At 38.2% G+C, this 19561-nt stretch overlaps 1 protein-coding gene across 2 annotated transcripts in view; it reads right to left on the bottom strand.

The window, feature by feature from the left end:
- The window catches only part of ACSL3 (acyl-CoA synthetase long chain family member 3), a 77838-nt gene that overhangs the window by 16521 nt on the left and 41756 nt on the right, over nucleotides 1-19561 (bottom strand). For both annotated transcript variants that reach the window (XM_001108315.5, XM_015111165.3), the window contains 8 exons: nucleotides 15947-16361; nucleotides 8623-8800; nucleotides 6973-7082; nucleotides 5978-6116; nucleotides 3741-3891; nucleotides 2369-2492; nucleotides 2049-2120; nucleotides 585-724 (listed from right to left, as the gene is read on the bottom strand). In XM_001108315.5, the coding sequence (XP_001108315.2) occupies nucleotides 585-724; nucleotides 2049-2120; nucleotides 2369-2492; nucleotides 3741-3891; nucleotides 5978-6116; nucleotides 6973-7082; nucleotides 8623-8800; nucleotides 15947-16324 (1292 nt within the window). In that variant the 5' untranslated portion in view covers nucleotides 16325-16361. The remainder of the gene's footprint in view (nucleotides 1-584; nucleotides 725-2048; nucleotides 2121-2368; nucleotides 2493-3740; nucleotides 3892-5977; nucleotides 6117-6972; nucleotides 7083-8622; nucleotides 8801-15946; nucleotides 16362-19561) is intronic.

Genomic DNA, 19561 nt, shown 5'->3' with positions numbered 1-19561 from the left:
TAGTAGAGATGGGGTTTTGCCATGTTGGCCAGGCTGGTCTTGAATTCCTGACCTCAGGTGATCTGCCTGCCTTGGCCTCCCAAAGTGCTGAGTTTACAAGAGTGAGCCATCGTGTTCAGCCAAGATGGATTTTTTTTCTTTTTTTTTTTGTTTGAGACCAAGTCTCGCTCTGTCGCCCAGGCTGGAGTGCAGTGGCACCATCTCAGCTCACTGCAAGCTCCACCTCCCCGGTTTGCACCATTCTCCTGCCTCACCCTCCCGAGTAGCTGGGACTACAGGCGCCCGCCACCACGTCCGACTAATTTCCTTTTGTATTTTTAGTAGAGACAGGGTTTCACCATGTTAGTCAGGATGGTCTCGATCTCCTGACCTGGTGATCCGCTCGCCTCAGCCTCTCACAAAGTGCTGGGATTACAGGCGTGAGCCACCGCGCCTGGCCTGGGATGGATTTTTTAAAAGAGTTCTCTTGACTTTATGAAATAAAGTTATTTTTTATAACTATCTCAATTAATTGGGCTATTAATGTGAACTAAATGATTAAATCATCAAGGGGAGAAAGAAGGAGGTAGAGAGTCTTTACTTACCTGTTGCACAGTGGAGTATTACGTCCTTTTGAAATCTGTTCCATTTTGTAATTATAGGCCAGAATAAACAGATTACGTTGAAAACTACTCATTTCATTCACTTTATTCATGACATTTTTGTAGATCCGGTCCATGATCTCCTAAATGTATAAAAATGAGTTTTACATAGTTAATAATGATAACAGCTGCCTTACGTATTCAAATCTTAGCATCAGATTAATATTTTTAGCAATATTAAGGCATTTTAAAAGACGTATTCTTCAACTGTGGATGTGCTTCAGCAAGAAGAAAAAAAAACTTTTTTGAATTTTTCAAAAAGATGTATCCTATCAAGATCAAACTTTTAAAATAGAACCACCATTACTTTAAAAATAAAGTTTCTACAAAAATAATTCTTAAAAGCAGAAATATATCTAGATACTCATATAAATTGTAAGATATTACTTCTTTATATTGCTTTGCTTATCTTACTGATTCTGAACTAAAACCTACTCACAAAATAAATGAACACCACCACCTGAAATGGTTTTTCAAAATTTCCTAACTTTATCTTATGAAAGTATACAGAACCACATTCTTTGCTCACAAAAAGACCAAGCAACGTTTTGGGGTTTTTGTTTGGCTCTTTGTCTTTCGATACCGCACCAGGAAGTTTTCCTTGTCTGTGCTGCATTTTGCTGGCTAGTTCCATGACTGTGAAGTATACTTTAATAACTTAAAATAATGTTTCCTCCATAACTTTAAATTATATGTCATTTTTAAGTGAACTAAGAATTTAAGTAGGATACTAAAGAAACTATAATTATAGAAAGAAACTATAAAACTACTGATTATTTATATTTGACTTTGAAGTAACTATGTAATTATTCTTGACATAAGCATTTAGGTATCTGACAATAATTCCCATCATTTCCAAACAAACTCAGCCTATGTTATAAGGAGCCAGAAAATCACTGCTGTCCCATTTCCCTTGACTTATTCCCAGGCCCCTGTATTATGTAAGGACGCACAGCCCCTCTTAAGTCATTCGAAGTTGCACCAGCTTCTCTGTCACTTTGTTTGGTGTTTAGACCACACTTTCCCTGAGGACTCAGGAGGTAACTATACAGCTTGCTTAAAAGGAGGTGATCTCTCACTTTCCCTCCTAGCTCTCAACAGGCTTCAAGTGTCGATGAATTCACAAACAGATGTCATGGAAATAATTTTTTATTTTAACAAGAAGGCATTTAGGGAAAGGAGCTGATAATTACATATAGAAGCTGAAATTAAGTTGAGTGCTTAGTAAATAAGAAAGCTAAAGCAGAACTGAAGAAATCCTGTAGCACCTAAGGCAATATTCATAATCAATAAGGAATAAATCCTACATAAACTACCTTGTCAACAATATATTTTTCACTAGCACTAATGCCTTGTAGCGGGTGACACTTCTTTAATACTCAATATTAAATAAGGGTCACTTCTTACCGGAACTGCTGCCATCAGTGTTGGTTTCAACATGGATGTATCTCCTTTGCTTCCTTTTTTAATTTTTGAAGACTATAAAATAAGAAAAAGTGATCTATAGAAAGTGATCCTTATTTTTAAAATTCAATGGTATTCTTAGATCAAAAAGTCAATTATAAATTATTTTAATGTACTTATAGTCTAAGAAGCACTTAAAAGGCTAAAGTTCATTTTAAAATGAACCATTGCTCAGTCATAATACACTGTCATACTGACTGAAAAAAACGCATTAAAATTCATTATGATTTTTTAGTATTTCAAGTCACAGACACTGAACTTACCTGATCTGCTAAAGTCTGCGGTGAAGAGTAACCAATGCGGCATCCGTGAGACAGACAGACAAGCTCAGCACTTAATTCTAGAACATGGGCCAGAGGCAAATATCCAATGTAGACATCTTCCTCTCTAAAAGAAAAGGGAGGCATCAGAAACAAAAGTCAGGAGCCATCTATGCCAAAAGTGCCCTATAATGGGAGCAAGCCTGAAAGCACATGGAAGGGCCCCAGGCATCAATTTGTTGGTCAAGTGTGCGTGTGTTTGTGAGAGCAAGAGATGAAGAGAGGACAGACAGATGCTGGGGATGTTAGGGAAAAAGAATTACAGTTCAACCTAAAAGCAAGGAGACAGACACGCTCAGGAAGGAGTGCTGTTTCCAGTCCTACTTAAAAGCACTCAGGAATTCTAAGCGCTGCTGAAGCAAAAGTACTGAGGCAGAAGCAGGAGTGGCTTAAACAAATAATAATACAGGGTTCTTTTGAAGAACAGAATAAATCATCCAAGGAGGAAATGGTCTTTACATCTAGTGGGTTGCCAACCCACTGCTATTTGCCAGAAATTTTACAGATAAGACTCTTGTTCTGGGAATTGGATTATGTAATAAATGAGAACTTAATATATAGAAAATGTGTATGTATTTGTATATGCTTCAAGAGTTGCCCCCACAACCAAAATATAGACGGCAACTGAGAAACACCTGTAAGAAAATTGTTGCACTTAATTTTTTCTGAAATGTATGCATACATAAGAGACATTTCTCCATCCCCAAGTTCAATCCCATAGCAATTATGTGTGTATGTGCGTGTATGTTTGTAATTTCTGTGCATAAAAGCATCAAAAATATCCAACCACTGTACCCTATCAGTCATCAGAATACCGACTGCATCTCTGGCAATGTTTCTTTGACAGTCCCTCAAACTTCCATCTGGTTTCTTCCATCAGTCTCTTTCCCACTCCACTCTACCTTCCGCTGCTACCACTGGAGTTTGTATTAACAAGAAAAATCGGAGACTGAATAGTGAAGCTCAACAAAGACTGAGTGGATAATTTAAATTACCTGTTCACCTGAATTGTATTTAGATATAAAAACAACGACAGTGGCAAATACAAGCTGATTAAAATAACTTAAAGGATTTACAACTATAAAAAGTTAAGTTCTGTACTTTTTAAAACGTATCTATACGATATATTTTCAATCTCACAACTGTAACTATTTTGCCATTAATTTTAATCTTCTTTTTTATTTTTTAAGGAAATGCCTACTACAGACAGACTCTGAAGGACTAATTCAGCCTTATGTTAATAAAATGACACAAATGCTAACATTATAACAGACATAAATACTTAACTACTCAATGTTACTTTACTCTGACATACCCCAGTTCTGGAATCCTTTCTGCCATCCCAGTTATACCAGCAATAATGTTACTATGTGAGATCATGACTCCCTTTGGAAGTCCTGTGGATCCACTTGTGTACATGATTACTGCAATATCTGAGGGCAATGGTTTGCTATGAGGTTGGTTTTCTGCATTGAAGAGAAAAAACAAACACATACGCTTTTATGAGATTCAGCTGTATCAACAATTTCTTTTCATTATCAATTCAATCAAATAACTCAATCAAATTGAGTTAACTCAATTCAACAAATATTAATTATACTGAGATCAACAAAATAGATCAAGTCCCTGCACTTATGGGAGATATATTCTATCGGGATATACAAACAGATTAACCTATGAAGAAAACTTCATAGCAAGTTTTCCTGCAAGACAAGGTGAGAAGACGACAATAGATGCTATTTGGATGGAAAAGTCTAGACAGCGTCTCTGTAGAGTTTACTTTAGCAAAGGCCTGAATAAAGTGAGGAAGGGAGCCATGAAAACCCTGGAACTGGGAGAAGAATGTTCTAATTAGAAGAAAATAAGGAAATGCAAAGACCCAAAGGTAGGAATGTGCTCAGCATATCTAAAGACCAGCAAGGAGTGTGGCTGGAACAGAGTGAGCAAGAGGAAGAGTGGCAAGAAACAACGGTCAAGTGGCTAGCAGGGACCACACATAGGACCTCAAAGGCCATGGGAAGAACTCTGGAGTACGTTCTGGATGTAAAGCAATGTTGTTTTGAACAAGAATATGTTATTATCTGTGAAAAAAAGATCACTTTGGCTGCTGTGTGGCTAACTTTAGAAAGGCAAAAAAAGTATCAGGGAGACAAGATTATCCCAGTAATTCAACTAAGAAATAAAGGTAGCTTAGACTAGAGTATCTAGGTGTTTGCTAAAAATCATTCACTGCTTCAGAGTGCTGACTAACTTGGTTACACCCAGAGTCCTGCATTAAAAGACAATGTGAACCATTTGAAATCAGAAGACTACGAGCCTAAGGACAATAGCTGACAAGTTATAGAGGTGGCACAGCAGAAGAACAAAGAGAAATAGGTCGTGGTTGGCATTGTTGATACATCTGAACCACTCCCAGAAATACTCTACATGTGGACTTCTAAATGAGTGTGAAAAAATTATTTAAACGTACTCCTAATAGAATACCCTTCCTCTCCTGTCAGTCAAGATATATTTCTTAAATAATATTTACACTTGAAAGTCTTTACTTCCAAATCAGCCCTTCACTCCTTCAATCCACAGCACCCTTCTCCAACACCACCACTTCTTGGAAACTACCATCCTTGTGTCATCTGACCTCTGCATGCAGCCCCTGATCCTGCTGATGACTCACCAAGATCTCCTTTCCCTTGGCTTCCAGGAACCACATACTACTAAATAGTTTCTTCTTTCCTTTCTGACTAGTCCTTGGTACCCTTTGAAGCCACCATTCCCTGTTGGTGACCTCACTCCCTACTCCCACAGCTATAATTAAAGCCAAACCGCTTCCAGCTTCCAAATCTCTAACTCCAAACATAACTCAAGTACTAGACTTGTACACACCACTGTCCACAATATATCTGCATCTAAATATCCCACTACCACTCAAATTCCAGGTGCCTAAAATTTGAGCTAAGTGAATGCTTATATCTAATTAATTACTGTTTCCAACTACAGAGGAAATACAGTTCCAGCATCCCAGCAGCTTTTGCAGTATCTGTAAACACTAGTATACTAGCTAACATCTTCTGACACTTTTTTGAGAGTAGAACTTCTAGAGTCACCATGCCTAATTGTGCTAGCTGGAGGGTAAGGTTGTCATCCCAGGAAAGGGAAGAACTGGAGCAGGGAGTAAAAGGAGGCCTCCAGGTTTAGCCATTCTGTTAAAACTACTTACAGGTAATTCACATAGGACAAGATTAATGGTATTATTTATAAACTAAATTTAAAACCACCCAAAACTATCATAAAAAGGGAATGAAAAAAATTGAATAATGTAAAATATTTTAAATTTCAAATAAATACTACTTGTAAAACATGAATAATTAATGTTTATATTTTTTTCTTAAAACTTTCTTTAAAGACTCAAGTGTACCTAGAGGGACCTGTTTTCCTAACTGATGTTAGAAAACTGATGTGTCATTTGAGCTAACCTCAGGATCAAAACTTTGGCATAATTCTGGAGAATGTGGTCACCAGAAAGCACACGTAAGGAATCAGAAAAGTGTAACATACCCATGCTGGCCTTGGCTCCCAGGGCCTCCACTGCAGCCATGGTATGCACAATGACCCCCTTGGGGAACTCGGACCAGGTTGGTGGCTTTCCATCAACAGTGATGATGTGCCGCAGGCGTGGGACCAGAGAAACTATATCCTAGAAATACAACAACATTCATCGTGTTCATTATTTTTCAAGCAGTTTAGCAAATAAGCAAAGTAGTTTACCATATTCAGTGAATTGTTAAGTAACTTCTTGCCTCAAAAAAGTAAGAAGAAAGGGTACCCTGGCATAATATCACTTTTTACAGATGGGTAAGTATTGGTCTGAATTTAAATTATTTCACAGCATTAGATTCACTGTGTGTACCCCTGGCCTTTGGTAAAACCCTGATCAAGAACGGTACTGCCTTACAAAATGGGCATGTAAACACATGTTGCCTGAACTGTAGAGAAACCAGAAGCCCCTCATATTTTCAAGAGACTACATAAAAATATATGGGGGAAGGAGGAGAAAATTCACATGTAAACTTGTTCAAAAAGAAAATAGCAGCCCAGATATTTCTGGGAGTTGTCTAGAGACCAAAGAAACCTCTTTTTACTGTAATTTCATTAAAAGGCTCCCTTTTTAATTTTCAAACAATTCTAAAAACTTGTAGTTACTTAATGCTTCAGAAGTAAAATAAAAATTACTAGTTTAAAATATAACCCATCAAAACTACAAATTTACTACAAGTAAACTAGAAAATAGATGAGCACAATAAAAGAAAAAGTAGTCATAATTTCTTCAATTTAAACATAAGTATCTTAACAATTTATAACTCTGGATTACTTACACATGAATATATGCAAAATCTACTTTTTATTTTCTAAAGGAAAAAATAAAGTATGATATTCATAAAATTCCACAAAGATTAAGGACTCAAAAGTCATAAAAGAACTAAGTATCAATAATAGGGCTCATGACACTGAAAATTCTAAAATATCAGACAGTTAGTAACTAGAGTCCTCACCTTCAACTTTGTTTGTAAGAGCTCTTTACTAGTAATGATGTTGGTCACCTCTGTTTCATTTAATCCATGAACAATGGCTGGACCTCCTAGAGTAGCATATAATGTAACAACTAAAAGGAAAAGAAGCAGCCAGTCAAATATTAAAACATTTAACTCTATATAAAGTCTCTGAATGGAGAGATGAATCATAATAAAATATTGGGAGCCCTAAACTGTTAAATCCATAGTTTATAAGTGTTATGCTTTTTAAAGTTATCTTATCATACTAATCAACATTACACCTACTCATCCTTCCCTAAATGCCCCAAGATTTCCAATTTTTAAAGATGAAGATATTTAAATTTTTATTTTGTTTCACTTACAAATGTTACTATGGGACTACCATATTGTGAAGAAATTATAACTGATTTCTAAAACTTCAAACTCTTAATTATTGACCACTTGGTTCTATAATGTGAAAAAGAACATATACAAATAGGATGACACACTGAATGTCAGATTTACAGTGTATGTCAAGAGCACAAACAAGTGGCAGTAGCGTTTATTCTCAAGCAAAAATATCTAAAGACAAACATCGTCAGAAATGCTGAAATTACATAACATGAATAATGTAGATTTTTATTTACTTTCTGCCTAACTCAAAAAAAAGATACAAAAAATGACTTTGAAAATAATTCTTTTAAAGCTCCTCAAAAGAAACAATGTAAATCCAAACCTGTGAAAACAAAAATGGAATGTTTGTTTAAAAGAAAAAGTGGAGGAGGCCAGGCGCGGTGGCTCACGCTTATAATTCCAGCACTTTGGGAGGCCGAGGCGGGCAGATCACGAGGTCAGGAGATCAAGACCATCCTGGCCAACATGGTGAAACTCCATCTCTACTAAAAATACAAAAAATTAGCCGGGTGTGGCAGTATGCGCCTGTAGTCCCAGCTACTCGGGAAGGTGAGGGAGGAGAATTGCTTGAACCCGGGAGGCAGAGGCTGCAGTAAACTGAGATTGCACCACTGCACTCCAGCCTGGTGACAGAGCGAGACTCCATCTCAAAAAAGGAAAAAAAAAAAGTGGAGGAATTTACAGCAAGAAATCTGGTGAAAGTGTATTTTGTTTCATCTGAAAGATGAGACTAAACATCCACAAATTACCGTCACATTTTGGCACCCAGACCTCTGAACTTACACTTCCAGAACTATCTCACAGACTGAGCCACCACAATTACCACTCAAATAACTACAATATGAAAACTCTATTGTTTAACCCAGCACCTTGAAGTTCACCAGGTTTCAGTATGGAAGCGTTTTGGAGGTCAACTGTTGTTACTGATAGAGATGACAGAACAAAACGACAGTAACTTCTAAAGAGGATTCCTGAGAAACGGTATTGGAACAATGGCCCCTAAGTGTAGGTCTAGTTCTCAAGACCCTGAAAGTCTCCTATTAAGAGGTGCAAGCCTCACTGCAACATTCATTGGTACAATTTGTCATATAATTGATTTATTTTCCAAAATACACCAAGAATTCCAAGTCACAACAGAGTTCTCCACTAACCGGACACTGGGTGAAAATTAACATCAGAATTTTAACCTCTTCAGAGTAAAGTATTTCAATAAATATCTGTTAGTTCATTTTTCCAGAGGTAAGAAAGTCTACATACGCTGAAAATTATACATAAAACACGCCTGTGCAGCTATCATCCACTCGGCCCTGGTCTCACAGAAGATGGCGATGTTGGTCTTTGGTTTCTGGCCCAACATCTGTAAGCCATTCCCAAAATTCAAGGCTCGAACGAAGACATCTTCATAGGAGAGCCAATTATACTGTCCAAGAATAACCTGACAAAACAAAAGACAAATACCCTTTAATGTAATCAAAATAATAATTTACAAAAAGAAACCAGAATATCGTCCAAATGTTATGATGAACCAGAAAGTTGTTTGCATAGAATTATTTTTTGAATAAAAAGCTAGAGATTGAGTTTGAGTGAAAAATACATTTTAAAAATGAGCTATTTTGTGACATCTTCTATACAACTTAAATCTTATACTGTAACTGGGGGGTTTTTGGCTTTATTTTTGGTTTTCAAAAATATTGAGAGTTTGATAGGATCCTAAAAGTCAACTGCCTGGCCAAATGGTCATATACTAATCGTCTACTTACAAATTTCATCTATTTAAATGATTTAGGTGTTAACTTAATATTTAGCCTAGTACCAAGTACCACAGATGCCAAAATTTTAATTTCTCTCTATTCAGGAATTCCTAAATGTCAGTATCAGATGGTACAATATGATTCACAGAAACTTTCTCTACCCAAGCTAACAGAAATCTTTATGATTGTTGAACTTGAACTGCAGTATCAAACTCTGGATAAGCAAAAGCAAAGTAAACAAGTTTCTGTTTACACAACCAGGTGGACTAGTTATATTATTCAAAGTCCCTCTGTTCAAGCCTTAAATGCTTACTGGCACCACCAGGCTTTCAATATTTTATCTGTTTATCAAAAGTGCTGGTAATATCAAATATGCACTAGTAAAAACTCCCTTTTAAAGTTTTTTAACATATTGTCTTTAGAAAGTTTCCTCAACTTAGACAAAACCCTACATATAGATTGTATAAAATCCTTAATTACATACAGATTGTATAAAAAGTTCCTCTCTCTGCAAAAACATATAGGTGATTAATTCCCAAACACGGCTGTGTCAGTAACATACATCTCAAACACCTTAAAATCATCTGACCATGTTCATTTTATCAATATAAACATTTAAGAAATTTCTAGAAGAGGCTGGATAAAGATAAAAATGGAAAAGGATAAATGCTGCCATCTAGTGTCCCATGCAATTATGTATTTAAGAAATAAATGTTTATTTTGATGGATAAAGCAACTGCATTTAAGATGATACTTATTTACTTTACTGGCCCCAAACTCTCACCTTGCTCTTCACCCCCATGAAATGCTCAGCACAGGGAGCTCCAATGACTTCAAAAGGAGCTCTGTGGGGGTGAGAAGACAGATGAGAACTTGGCCAAAACGTGCAGGAACTGGATTACAATTATTAAGAATGTTACACTCTAAAGGTTAAGAATGCACTACCTTCCAGATTCTAGCATGTAAATGACAGGATTTCTAAATTTCAAAGACTAGGTGTGTTCTGAAAAGGCGTTTGATGTATAATCCAAATATGTAAACTCATGCAATGATGCCACCATGTGGCAAAGGAATCAAATGAGCGTGAAGATTTCCACATATGTAAAAAATAAAATGGAAAAATCTGAAGCTCATGATTTTAATTCTTTCAACCACGGAATCATCTAGTAATTATGTTTTTCATAAATATTTCATTTAGAGGACACTACCCACTCTATATTTTATCTGATTTGTGCTGGAAAAGTTTCTAATCCTAACTTTGTCCCTATGGCTAGCCCAAGACAAGATTAAACTATTTATTCCTTGCCAATATCATTGAACACTGCTGCAGAACAGCCAACCTTTAATCCAGGACCTCCACACCCTGAAGCAATCCTATCATACATCCCTGGGTCTATTCGTTTTCTCACCCTCTGAAATACCTCTGAAACTTTCTCTCTATTCAAATAGCCTCCTCTGGGCAGGTGCAGTGGCTCATGCCTGTAATCCCAACACTTTGGAAGGCTGAGACAGGTGACTCATTTGAGGCCAGGAATTTGAGACCAGCCTGGGCAACACAGCAAGATCCCATGTCTAAAAAAAATGTAAAATTAGCCAGGCGTGCAGTACATGCCTGTTGTCCCAACTACCTAGAAGGCTGAGGCAAAAGGATCACCTGACCCCAGGAACTCAAGGCTGCAGAGAGCTGTGATCATACCACTGTACTCCAGCCTGGGCAAGAGTGAGACTCTGTCTTAAAATACACACACACACACACACACACACACACACACACACCCCTTCCACCCTTCCTTCTCTACTTACAGGTGGTAATCTTGTCTCATATCGAAAACCTCTTTAAGCACTAGGACTTGTTTTACTTTCACTATTTAGAAATATTTCAAAATTACACACGCTCCTGTCTTCTTCAGTACACTACCCCTGGCTTCATTTAACCATTCTCTCTGCAACTGAAGATCACGGTGAAAAAATTAGTCTGAGGGGAGCCATAGAGTAAAAATATTCAAGAGATCTGGATGGTTGTAATAATCATGATAATGATAATGAGGGTAACTAACCTTTATTAGTGCTTACTACATGCTAAGGACATTGCAAGTGTTAACTTACTAAACTCTTAATCATACCTGTAAAAAACTGTTACTATTATTATCCCTATTTTACACATGAGAATACGGAGATGTAGAGTAAATATAACCTGTTCAAAATCATGTAACTAATAAGTGATGGGACTAGAATATGAACCCAGGCAAACTCATTCCAGAGACTAACCATAAAATCACAATGTTTCCACTGCACTATAGAAAGAAGTCGGGGTCTTATTAAGCAGGTGAGTAAGATGGCCTGATTAACAAAAAAAATCCTTTTTATGCTGTGTGTGAGAGAACTATAGTTGGGGGCAAGTGTGGAAGCAAGGAGGCCTGCTAAAAAAAAAGGCGGGAGGAGGCTGTAAGAGATGTAAATCAGACACCCCTGATGTTTTGGCTTCAACAATTTGGTATGCAGTAGTGCCTTTAATAAACAGGATGAAAGGAGAGGGACAGTTTGGATGGGGAAACTAAGAGAAGAGTAACATAATAGCCAGCCTACAAATCCCAGCCAAGAGAGTGACCATAATTTGTTACATACAGCATGATGCAAATGTCCTAATAAATCAGAAAATAAATATTATACACATACACAAACAGGGTAAAAAATGTGACTAGAGTAAGAAATAACACAAAAGATGGCATTAAGAAAGAGGAAAAGAAAAGTAAGTCAACTTACAAGGACATAAATGAGTGTTTCTATTATCTTTTTGGATCAATTTAGAAGGAATATCAGTGAAGTCTTCTCTAAGTACCATTATTACATAATCCCTCATTCTCTTCTTATTTTTGTAAAATACCTAAGAAAAAATTAAGTGTTTCTGATAGCTCACAAAGTATATGAGCCAGCTGTACTCTTTTCTGTTTCTATTTTTAGTCTTTGCAGCTTTGTTCTATTTCAGGTATACATGTATTTTAAAGTTGTTCTGAAATCATTTCACTGTTCATTTCAAGATTGATGTTAGTGCAATGCATTTACTGCTGGGAACACTGGAATCAGGTGATGCTGACACAGGTTCCAGCTCTTAACTCTGCTACAGTTTTATAAAACCATATGAAACTTAAAAAGAGCCTGAAAAGGCCTGCCAAGCAACCAAGTGCCTTTTGTTTTTCTGTCCCCCCCAGAAGAATCTGGTCGCAGTGAAGCTGGTGGCTACTCTATCCTGGACACAATGAGAGCAGGGTCATTGCCACTGTCTTTTTTCGTCCGCTCATCCTCCCCTCAGGACCTCAAAATAGACTGTTGGGATAAGATGGAAACAAAGCTTCAAAGTTCATTAATTTGAAATAAGGCTTGTGCATCTTTCCTTCAACCATATCAGATACAACATTCTGGGGTTAATCCCCAAAAATCTTCCTCAAAAACTATTTTAAATATTGCTACTCCATTCGTTTTCTTTTCCAGTTGAAGATGATCTTCAAATATGGAAACTATTTAATGAAGATACACTCCACTGAGCTTGATCAGCCAGCAGGCATTAATGGCAGAAAGTACACAGCTTAACCCATCGGTTGTGAAAGTTCCCCTTCTCAACATGCTAGGCAGATGCTGCTACTGACGCAATGCAATGGATGTAACAAGAAACCAAGAGAGGGGAAAACAAAAAAAGAGCCTAACATGTTTAACATGCAGCTGAGATACCCACTCTGCAGTCTGCAGATCACTGCCACAGCTGCAACACAGAATAAACTGAAACTAAGCCTCAGCTAACCAGCGATACTGCACACTTTCTTCTTGAGTATGGCCAAGAAAAAGTACTTGTTTCATTTATTATATGCAAAACCTAAAAATTAATTCTACTTTCCCAATGACCCTAAAGAAAACTATAACATGTTCCCAAGTCAGAGTCTAGACATAGCCTTCTGAACAAAGTCTGATGAACCACAAATGCCAATTTCATAGCAAATGCTAGCAGGCAGATCTGACATATAGAAATTCAGAACCTCCTATACTAAATAAAACTTCACAGTAATGAACTATAGACAAAAAAAAAATTGCTAAAAACCAATCTGTCTCACTTCCTACCTTTTATGAGTTCAAATACTTCATGCTTTGTTGAATAATGAACGAATACAAAGGCACTATGGTCAAGACAAGCAGGAAAGAGCCACATACACTTACACACGCACATTTAGGGAAGAACTATCATAGCTGAAGGATTTTATTTTGTCCAGTTTAATGACACATGAATTAGGAAGAAATATGAATTCACCACATAAGCGTCTCTTCTTTTTACACAATTGAGAACTAGTTTGCTGCTGCACATACTGAATGACGACTGAAAGACAATACTAGCCACATAAAATGAATAAAGTATGTGTGGGATACTGGAGAAAAACTAAGCTTCCTGAAAAATAATATGCTTAGACTAAAAGAGAATCTAACCTTTGCATTCAAATAGCATATCAAAGACCAAAAAATGAATCTATAAGCAGATAGAAAAGTAGGAAACTTTTGCACATAAAAATGTACTGTTTTCAGTACCTTCTCATAACTACCCGATTTCTCAAACACAGACTCAAGAACAGTGTGCCATAAAAAGAAGTGCTGTTCGGGCACGGTGGCTCATGCCTGTAATCCCAGCACTTTGGGAGGCCGAGGTGGGCGGATCGCCTGAGGTTGGGAGTTTGAGACCAGCTTGACCAACATGGAGAAACCGTCTCTACTAAAAATACAAAATTAGCCGGACGTGGTGGCACATGCCTGTAATCCCAACGACTCAGGAGGCTGAGGCAGGAGATTCACTTGAACCCAGGAGGTGGAGGTTGCAGTGAGCTGAGATGGTGCCACTGCACTCCAGCCTGGACAACAAGAGTAAAATTCCATCTCAAAAAAAAAAAGAGCCGTGCTAAATATGACAAAAGCAAACTTCACTATGATAAAACGTTTTGCAAATTACAATACATAGGCTAGAGAAGAAAAATTGAACATGCTTAACTCATGATTTCAATTTCTAGAAATGTGCTATTAACTTCAGCGAGATCTTAAACAGAAAACAAACTCAGTTTTTTCTAAGTCTGCAAAAGAAATAGGGAATATGCCTTAAAAGTAAGGTGACCATATAACTATCCAAACTAGGGCACTTTTGAGACCGTAAGGGGGCATTGTTAATGTCACAGCAACAAGTATAAATCAGGACTGCTTCCGATAAAGTAAGATATACAACTACTCTATTTAAAGGTGAGGAAATTTACAGATTCTGTTATCGAGTTAAAATGTTTTTAGTTTCTAGGAATTACTGACATCAACTTGCTTGGCATCTCCTTCATGTTTTGAGGAAAATGATGTATGAAACTTGTAGAAGTGGCAAAATTAATGGGCCATACGGAGGAGGCTAAGCAACATCCCTCTGGCCCTCCAGTAAAAGAGGAGTTCTGAGTTTTTCATTCCATAGTTGCAGTTATTTGAGTTATTTGGACTCTCCTTCAAGATCTGATGGTTTCCTTGTAACTGACAGAAAAACAGGCAGTTGGAGATCAAGGTAGCTGGAAATGGTTAAAAGATATTAAACCTATTAACTAACCCAGTTATCAACCAACTACACATCACTATACCCCCTCTAAAAAATACTTTATCTTCAATTTTTAACACTAGAGTTTCAAGAACTGCTTAAGGAAAGTCACATATCCAAGTTCATAAACAGCATTCTCAGGCCATTTCTATACTACCAGTGAAGCACTACACTATTCCATGATCTAATTTTCCTCATTGAATTTTCTACTGTAATTTTCCTCATTGAATTCTCAAGATAATAGTAATGCAATAATAAAGGCTAGAGCATTTACATTAAGTGCCACAAACTGTTGTTCTAAGCACATTGCAGGTACATACACACACTCAATCCTCACAAGAAGCCTGAAAGCTGTGATCAGTGAAGAATGGAGGGTATGAGTTCTGGAGCCAGAAGGCCTGAATTCCAGTCCCAGCTTCACTAGCTGTAGTGTCCTTGGGGTAGGTTACCTCAACTATCTGTGCCTCAATGCTGTCATCTGTAAGGTGAAGATAACAATAACTAACTCATAGGGTAACTGTGAGTCTTAAGATGATATACGTAAAGCTGTTAGAACAGCTTGGCTCTTGAGTGTCAGTAATGATCACTATCTTCATATTACAGAAAAAGAAACTGAGGCAAATTAGTTAAACTACTTTTCCAGGGTCAGAAAGCTAGTAAGCAGCAAAGCCAAGATTCAGACCTATAGTCTGGGTCTGGAGTCCAGGCTCTTAATTGCTGTTACACTGCCTCTAAGAACATCTTGCCCGTTGTTTCAAACCAACAATGGCAGGTTTCTCCATATTTCTGAAAAGAAATGTTTTAAGAACCATGCAATTGCCACAACCAAAGTACAAAGACATGAAGCACTCACTGCAACCCACATCTAAGCCACATTTAACCACATTTAACACAGCAGACCCCACCCTAAAACCTGGAGCCACTTCCAGCACCCAGCTGCTCTAGAGACAGGGAGTATGGTTTCATATCCAAAACTGCCCTAGACGTTCCAAACCCTGGTAGACATTGGAGAAGAGCTCCACACCAGTGGGTCGCGATGCCCTTCTGAAAACTCAGAACGTATCAGTGCTGGTAAGTACAGGAAGAAATCAGAAGGCAGTCTAGCCCCCTTCCTACACTGTTTCTCCTTCAACAGCAAATTCTAATGGAAGCAGGCTGTGCCTGCCCTTTACTTCATTTGTAATAGGATATTTTTGTTCAGAAAGAATTCAAAGGCAATGAAAGATCACCTTACCTTTTTAAAAATTTTTCCATTTGGTTGTACTTCGTCTTCCTCATTTAAAACTTCACGTGTTCCCAAGAGTCTTTTGTTCTTAAACTTGTTTTTTGCATATGTAAAAACTTTATCTAGAGTATCACATCCAGGGTATAATACTGAAGCCAAACCATCCAAACTATTCACAGATCTGTATGCAGAATCAGGTTTTGAATTTACAGGCTTTGCTTTAATTTGGTTTGATTTTTCTTGTCTTGACTCAGAGAAAAAATAAAATGGAATGTATGTTAAAATAGTATAAAGTGATATTAGAAAATGTATAAAATATAAAAGAATAGGGTTGATGGTATGTTTTAGCTTCATGGTAGATGGTTTTGAAGACACGTGGTTATTCATAAGTACTCAAAAAGAATTAACAGACTTCAGCGAGAATCTAGAAGGAAGAAAAAGAAAGGCGTTAGTTCAAAATCATTTTTAAGTAATTTAAAGAAAAGTTACATCAGCAAATGAAGATTTTTTTTTTTTTCTATCAGACAGCAGCTACTATACTGGTCCCCTACAATGTCTTGATATTTCTAAGAGACTCATTTGTACAGTATCTATTAACAACGGAATTACAAGAAAAGTTTCCACATCATACTGTAGACAGATGGCCATTCTAACCAAAAAAGTATCCACAAACATTTCCCAGTACTTTTAGTCAGAAAGAGGGTTGGGGGAAGACCAAAAATTTACCCATTTCCTGTGCTTTAGCATCTCACTGCATTAGGGATGACAAGTACTTTACAAATACGACACATCCATCCTCTCTCACAGCCCCAGCAGCCACTGCCAAACAATCGCCACATTCCATCCCTGTGAACCCCCTTCTCACTCAAGTCAGCAACAAGCAACTGGAGTTTGCAAACACAAAAAATTCATTTTCCACAATGGCTCTACAAATAATTTTCAAGTTAGGTTAAACTATGACGCAGGAAAGCAGTATACTTTGGTCATTCTGTACCTTGCATTCATCAGATTTGTTGAAAATCCACTATGTTAGATATCGTTCTAAGCACTGCGAACGTAACAGTAAACAAAACGGCCTAAGTTCCTGCTCTCATGCAACCTACACGTTCACTGGGAGAGGTAGACAAGCAAATACATATGTATGCATGCATGTGTACATGCCAGGTGGTGATAAATGTTATGAGGAAAATAAACCCAGCTAAGGAAAATAGAAAGTGACTGGGGCAACGTTGGAGAGGTGCTAGAGGTAAGTGACATCTGAACAGACTCATAAGGAAGAGAGAGTGTACCCTGTGCCTATTTGGGAAAGAAAGAGCACTCTGGGCAGAGGGGACAGCCATTGTGTGGCAGGTGGGTAATAATACCTTTTTTTTTTTTTTTAAAAGACAAGATCTCACCCAGGATAGAGTACAGTACCAGATTATAGTTCACTGCAGCCTCAAACTCCTGGACTCAAGCGATTCTCTCTCCTCCGGGACTACAGGCATGTGTGACCACACTCAGCTAATTTTTCAAAATTTTTTTGTAGAGACAGGGTCTCATGATGCTGCCCCAGCTAGTCTCAAACTCCTCGTTTCAAGGAATTCTCCCCACCTCGGCCTCCCAAAGTGCTGGGATTACAGGTGTGAGCCACCGCATCCGGCCATCATTCTTGAAGAAACAAAATTGAAGCAAACTAGTAACTAGTTACCCTACCCAGCTCCAAATCCAGGACTACAATTTCTTAACAAGTGATGGAAGCAGCCAGTGTTTTTCACCTCCTACCCCTAGCTCTGTGTTGCAGAAACTCTATTCCAGGCAAGTGTAGATAGATGAGAGAACTAAAGAATCCTTTCTCTTTCATCCAGTCCCCACTCTTAGGGCAGAAGCTCTACCCCAGGTGCAGCAGGCCAAGGACACCGAGCACAGATCATCTATGCCTCACCTCTTGTAAGGCAGAGGTTCCATGCAGGCAAAGAAGTTCCAAACAGAGAAGACTGATGGGTACACTGATGGCCTAGTAGACCACTCACAGAACAGATGTAACTATAAGAAAATCAAGCTGCTGTCCCCAGCCCCAGCTCCAGAACAGTGGCACAAAGGTTCTGCACAGACTAGAGAAGCAAGCTGTAAGACCACAGAGCCCCTTAGCAACTTCTAAGACTGACTATATTTGAACAAAGAATGGAGAAGTTCATGCCTAATGGCACTGTCAAAAACAACACAGACTTTGGGGGTCAGCAATTAAGATGAGGCTGCCCAGTAATTTAGGAGGCCAAGGCGGGCGGAACACAAAGTCAGGAGATCGAGACCAGCCTGGCCAACATGGTGAAACCCCATCTCTATTAAAAATACAAAAATTAGCTGGGCGTGATGGTACATGCCTGTAGTCCCAGCCACTCGGGAGGCTGAGGCAGGAGAATCACTTGAACCCGGGAGGTGGAGACCGCAGTGAGGAGAGATCGCGCCACTGCACTCCAGCCTGGCAACAGAGCAAGACTCCATTTAAAAAAGAAAAAAAAAAAAAAAAAAAAAACGAGGCTGGTAGTTCTGTGACAGCACCAAGTGAAAGACTAACCAACCACTGTAGAAGTTTCACAAAGAGCCAGGGAAAGAGATACCTAAGAACCCTCCTCCTTGACATGACAAGCCTCAAAGACTGCCCTCAAACACAACCGTACACAAAGGGCATCTGAATTTAATTGGATCACAAGTGGGGAAATTTATGGGCAGAGCTTTGTCCAAAACAATAAAGCAATCAGTTAGCAATTAGTGAAGAATAATTGCTGGGTGGTGATACCCATGAAAGCAGAAGCTTAACAAGGAGATCTGAGAGTTAAAGAAAGCCCTGCTGAAAATCGGCTACCATCTCTCAAGAAGGGCAGTCCAGGGTGACTATGTGTGTGCCCAAATGTGCCCTCTTGAGGAGAAACATCAGAGGGTACACTGGGCAGAATAAACAAACCTCAGTGTAATAGTTCAGCCACATCAGTAAACAAATAAGGAAACAACACAACAAGCAGCAGCCCTGGAAGAGGGGAGGGAAAATCGGTATTCTGAGTTGCTACAAAATACCATCTAAAATGCCCAGTTTACACCACAAAATCATGAGGCATGCAAATAGACAGGAAAGTATGACACACGGAAAGAAGGAAAAAGCAGGCAGCAGAAATTGTCCTTGAAGGCCCAGATGTCAGACTTAGTAGACAAGACATCAAAGTAGCTATTATAAATACGTTCAAAGAACTAAAAGACTGAATTCTAGCACTCTGGGGAAAAAAAAAAAAAGAACTAAAGGAAATCATGCATACTAAAACTCCAAATCGATTTTACAAGTTAAGGAACGCCTCCAAACTTGCTCATGCACAGCTGGTGAGAACTCAGGACTCCAACTGAGCCCCAGGCTCTGTTCATCATTCCAGGCTGTTTTCTTTGACAATATATTGTGTAGTAATCCAAAGACCGGACCGGTCGAGGGAATTTGGTTTTTGCCATAAAGGTCATGGGGAGACATTAAAGCTTTCTGTACAGGAAAATGGCAAAATGAAAACAAATGGTCTTGCTACACCCAGAACAGAGTTGCAAAGAATAAACATACCCTAATAACCCAGGAGAAAGATGTTATCCAACTAAGTTCTCTAAAAT

The sequence above is a fragment of the Macaca mulatta genome, chromosome 12, assembly GCF_049350105.2.
Source record: "Macaca mulatta isolate MMU2019108-1 chromosome 12, T2T-MMU8v2.0, whole genome shotgun sequence".
NCBI classification, from domain to species: domain Eukaryota; kingdom Metazoa; phylum Chordata; class Mammalia; order Primates; family Cercopithecidae; genus Macaca; species Macaca mulatta.
Note: the sequence above shows the minus strand (reverse complement) of the source record. Positions and strands in the feature narration are given on the sequence as shown.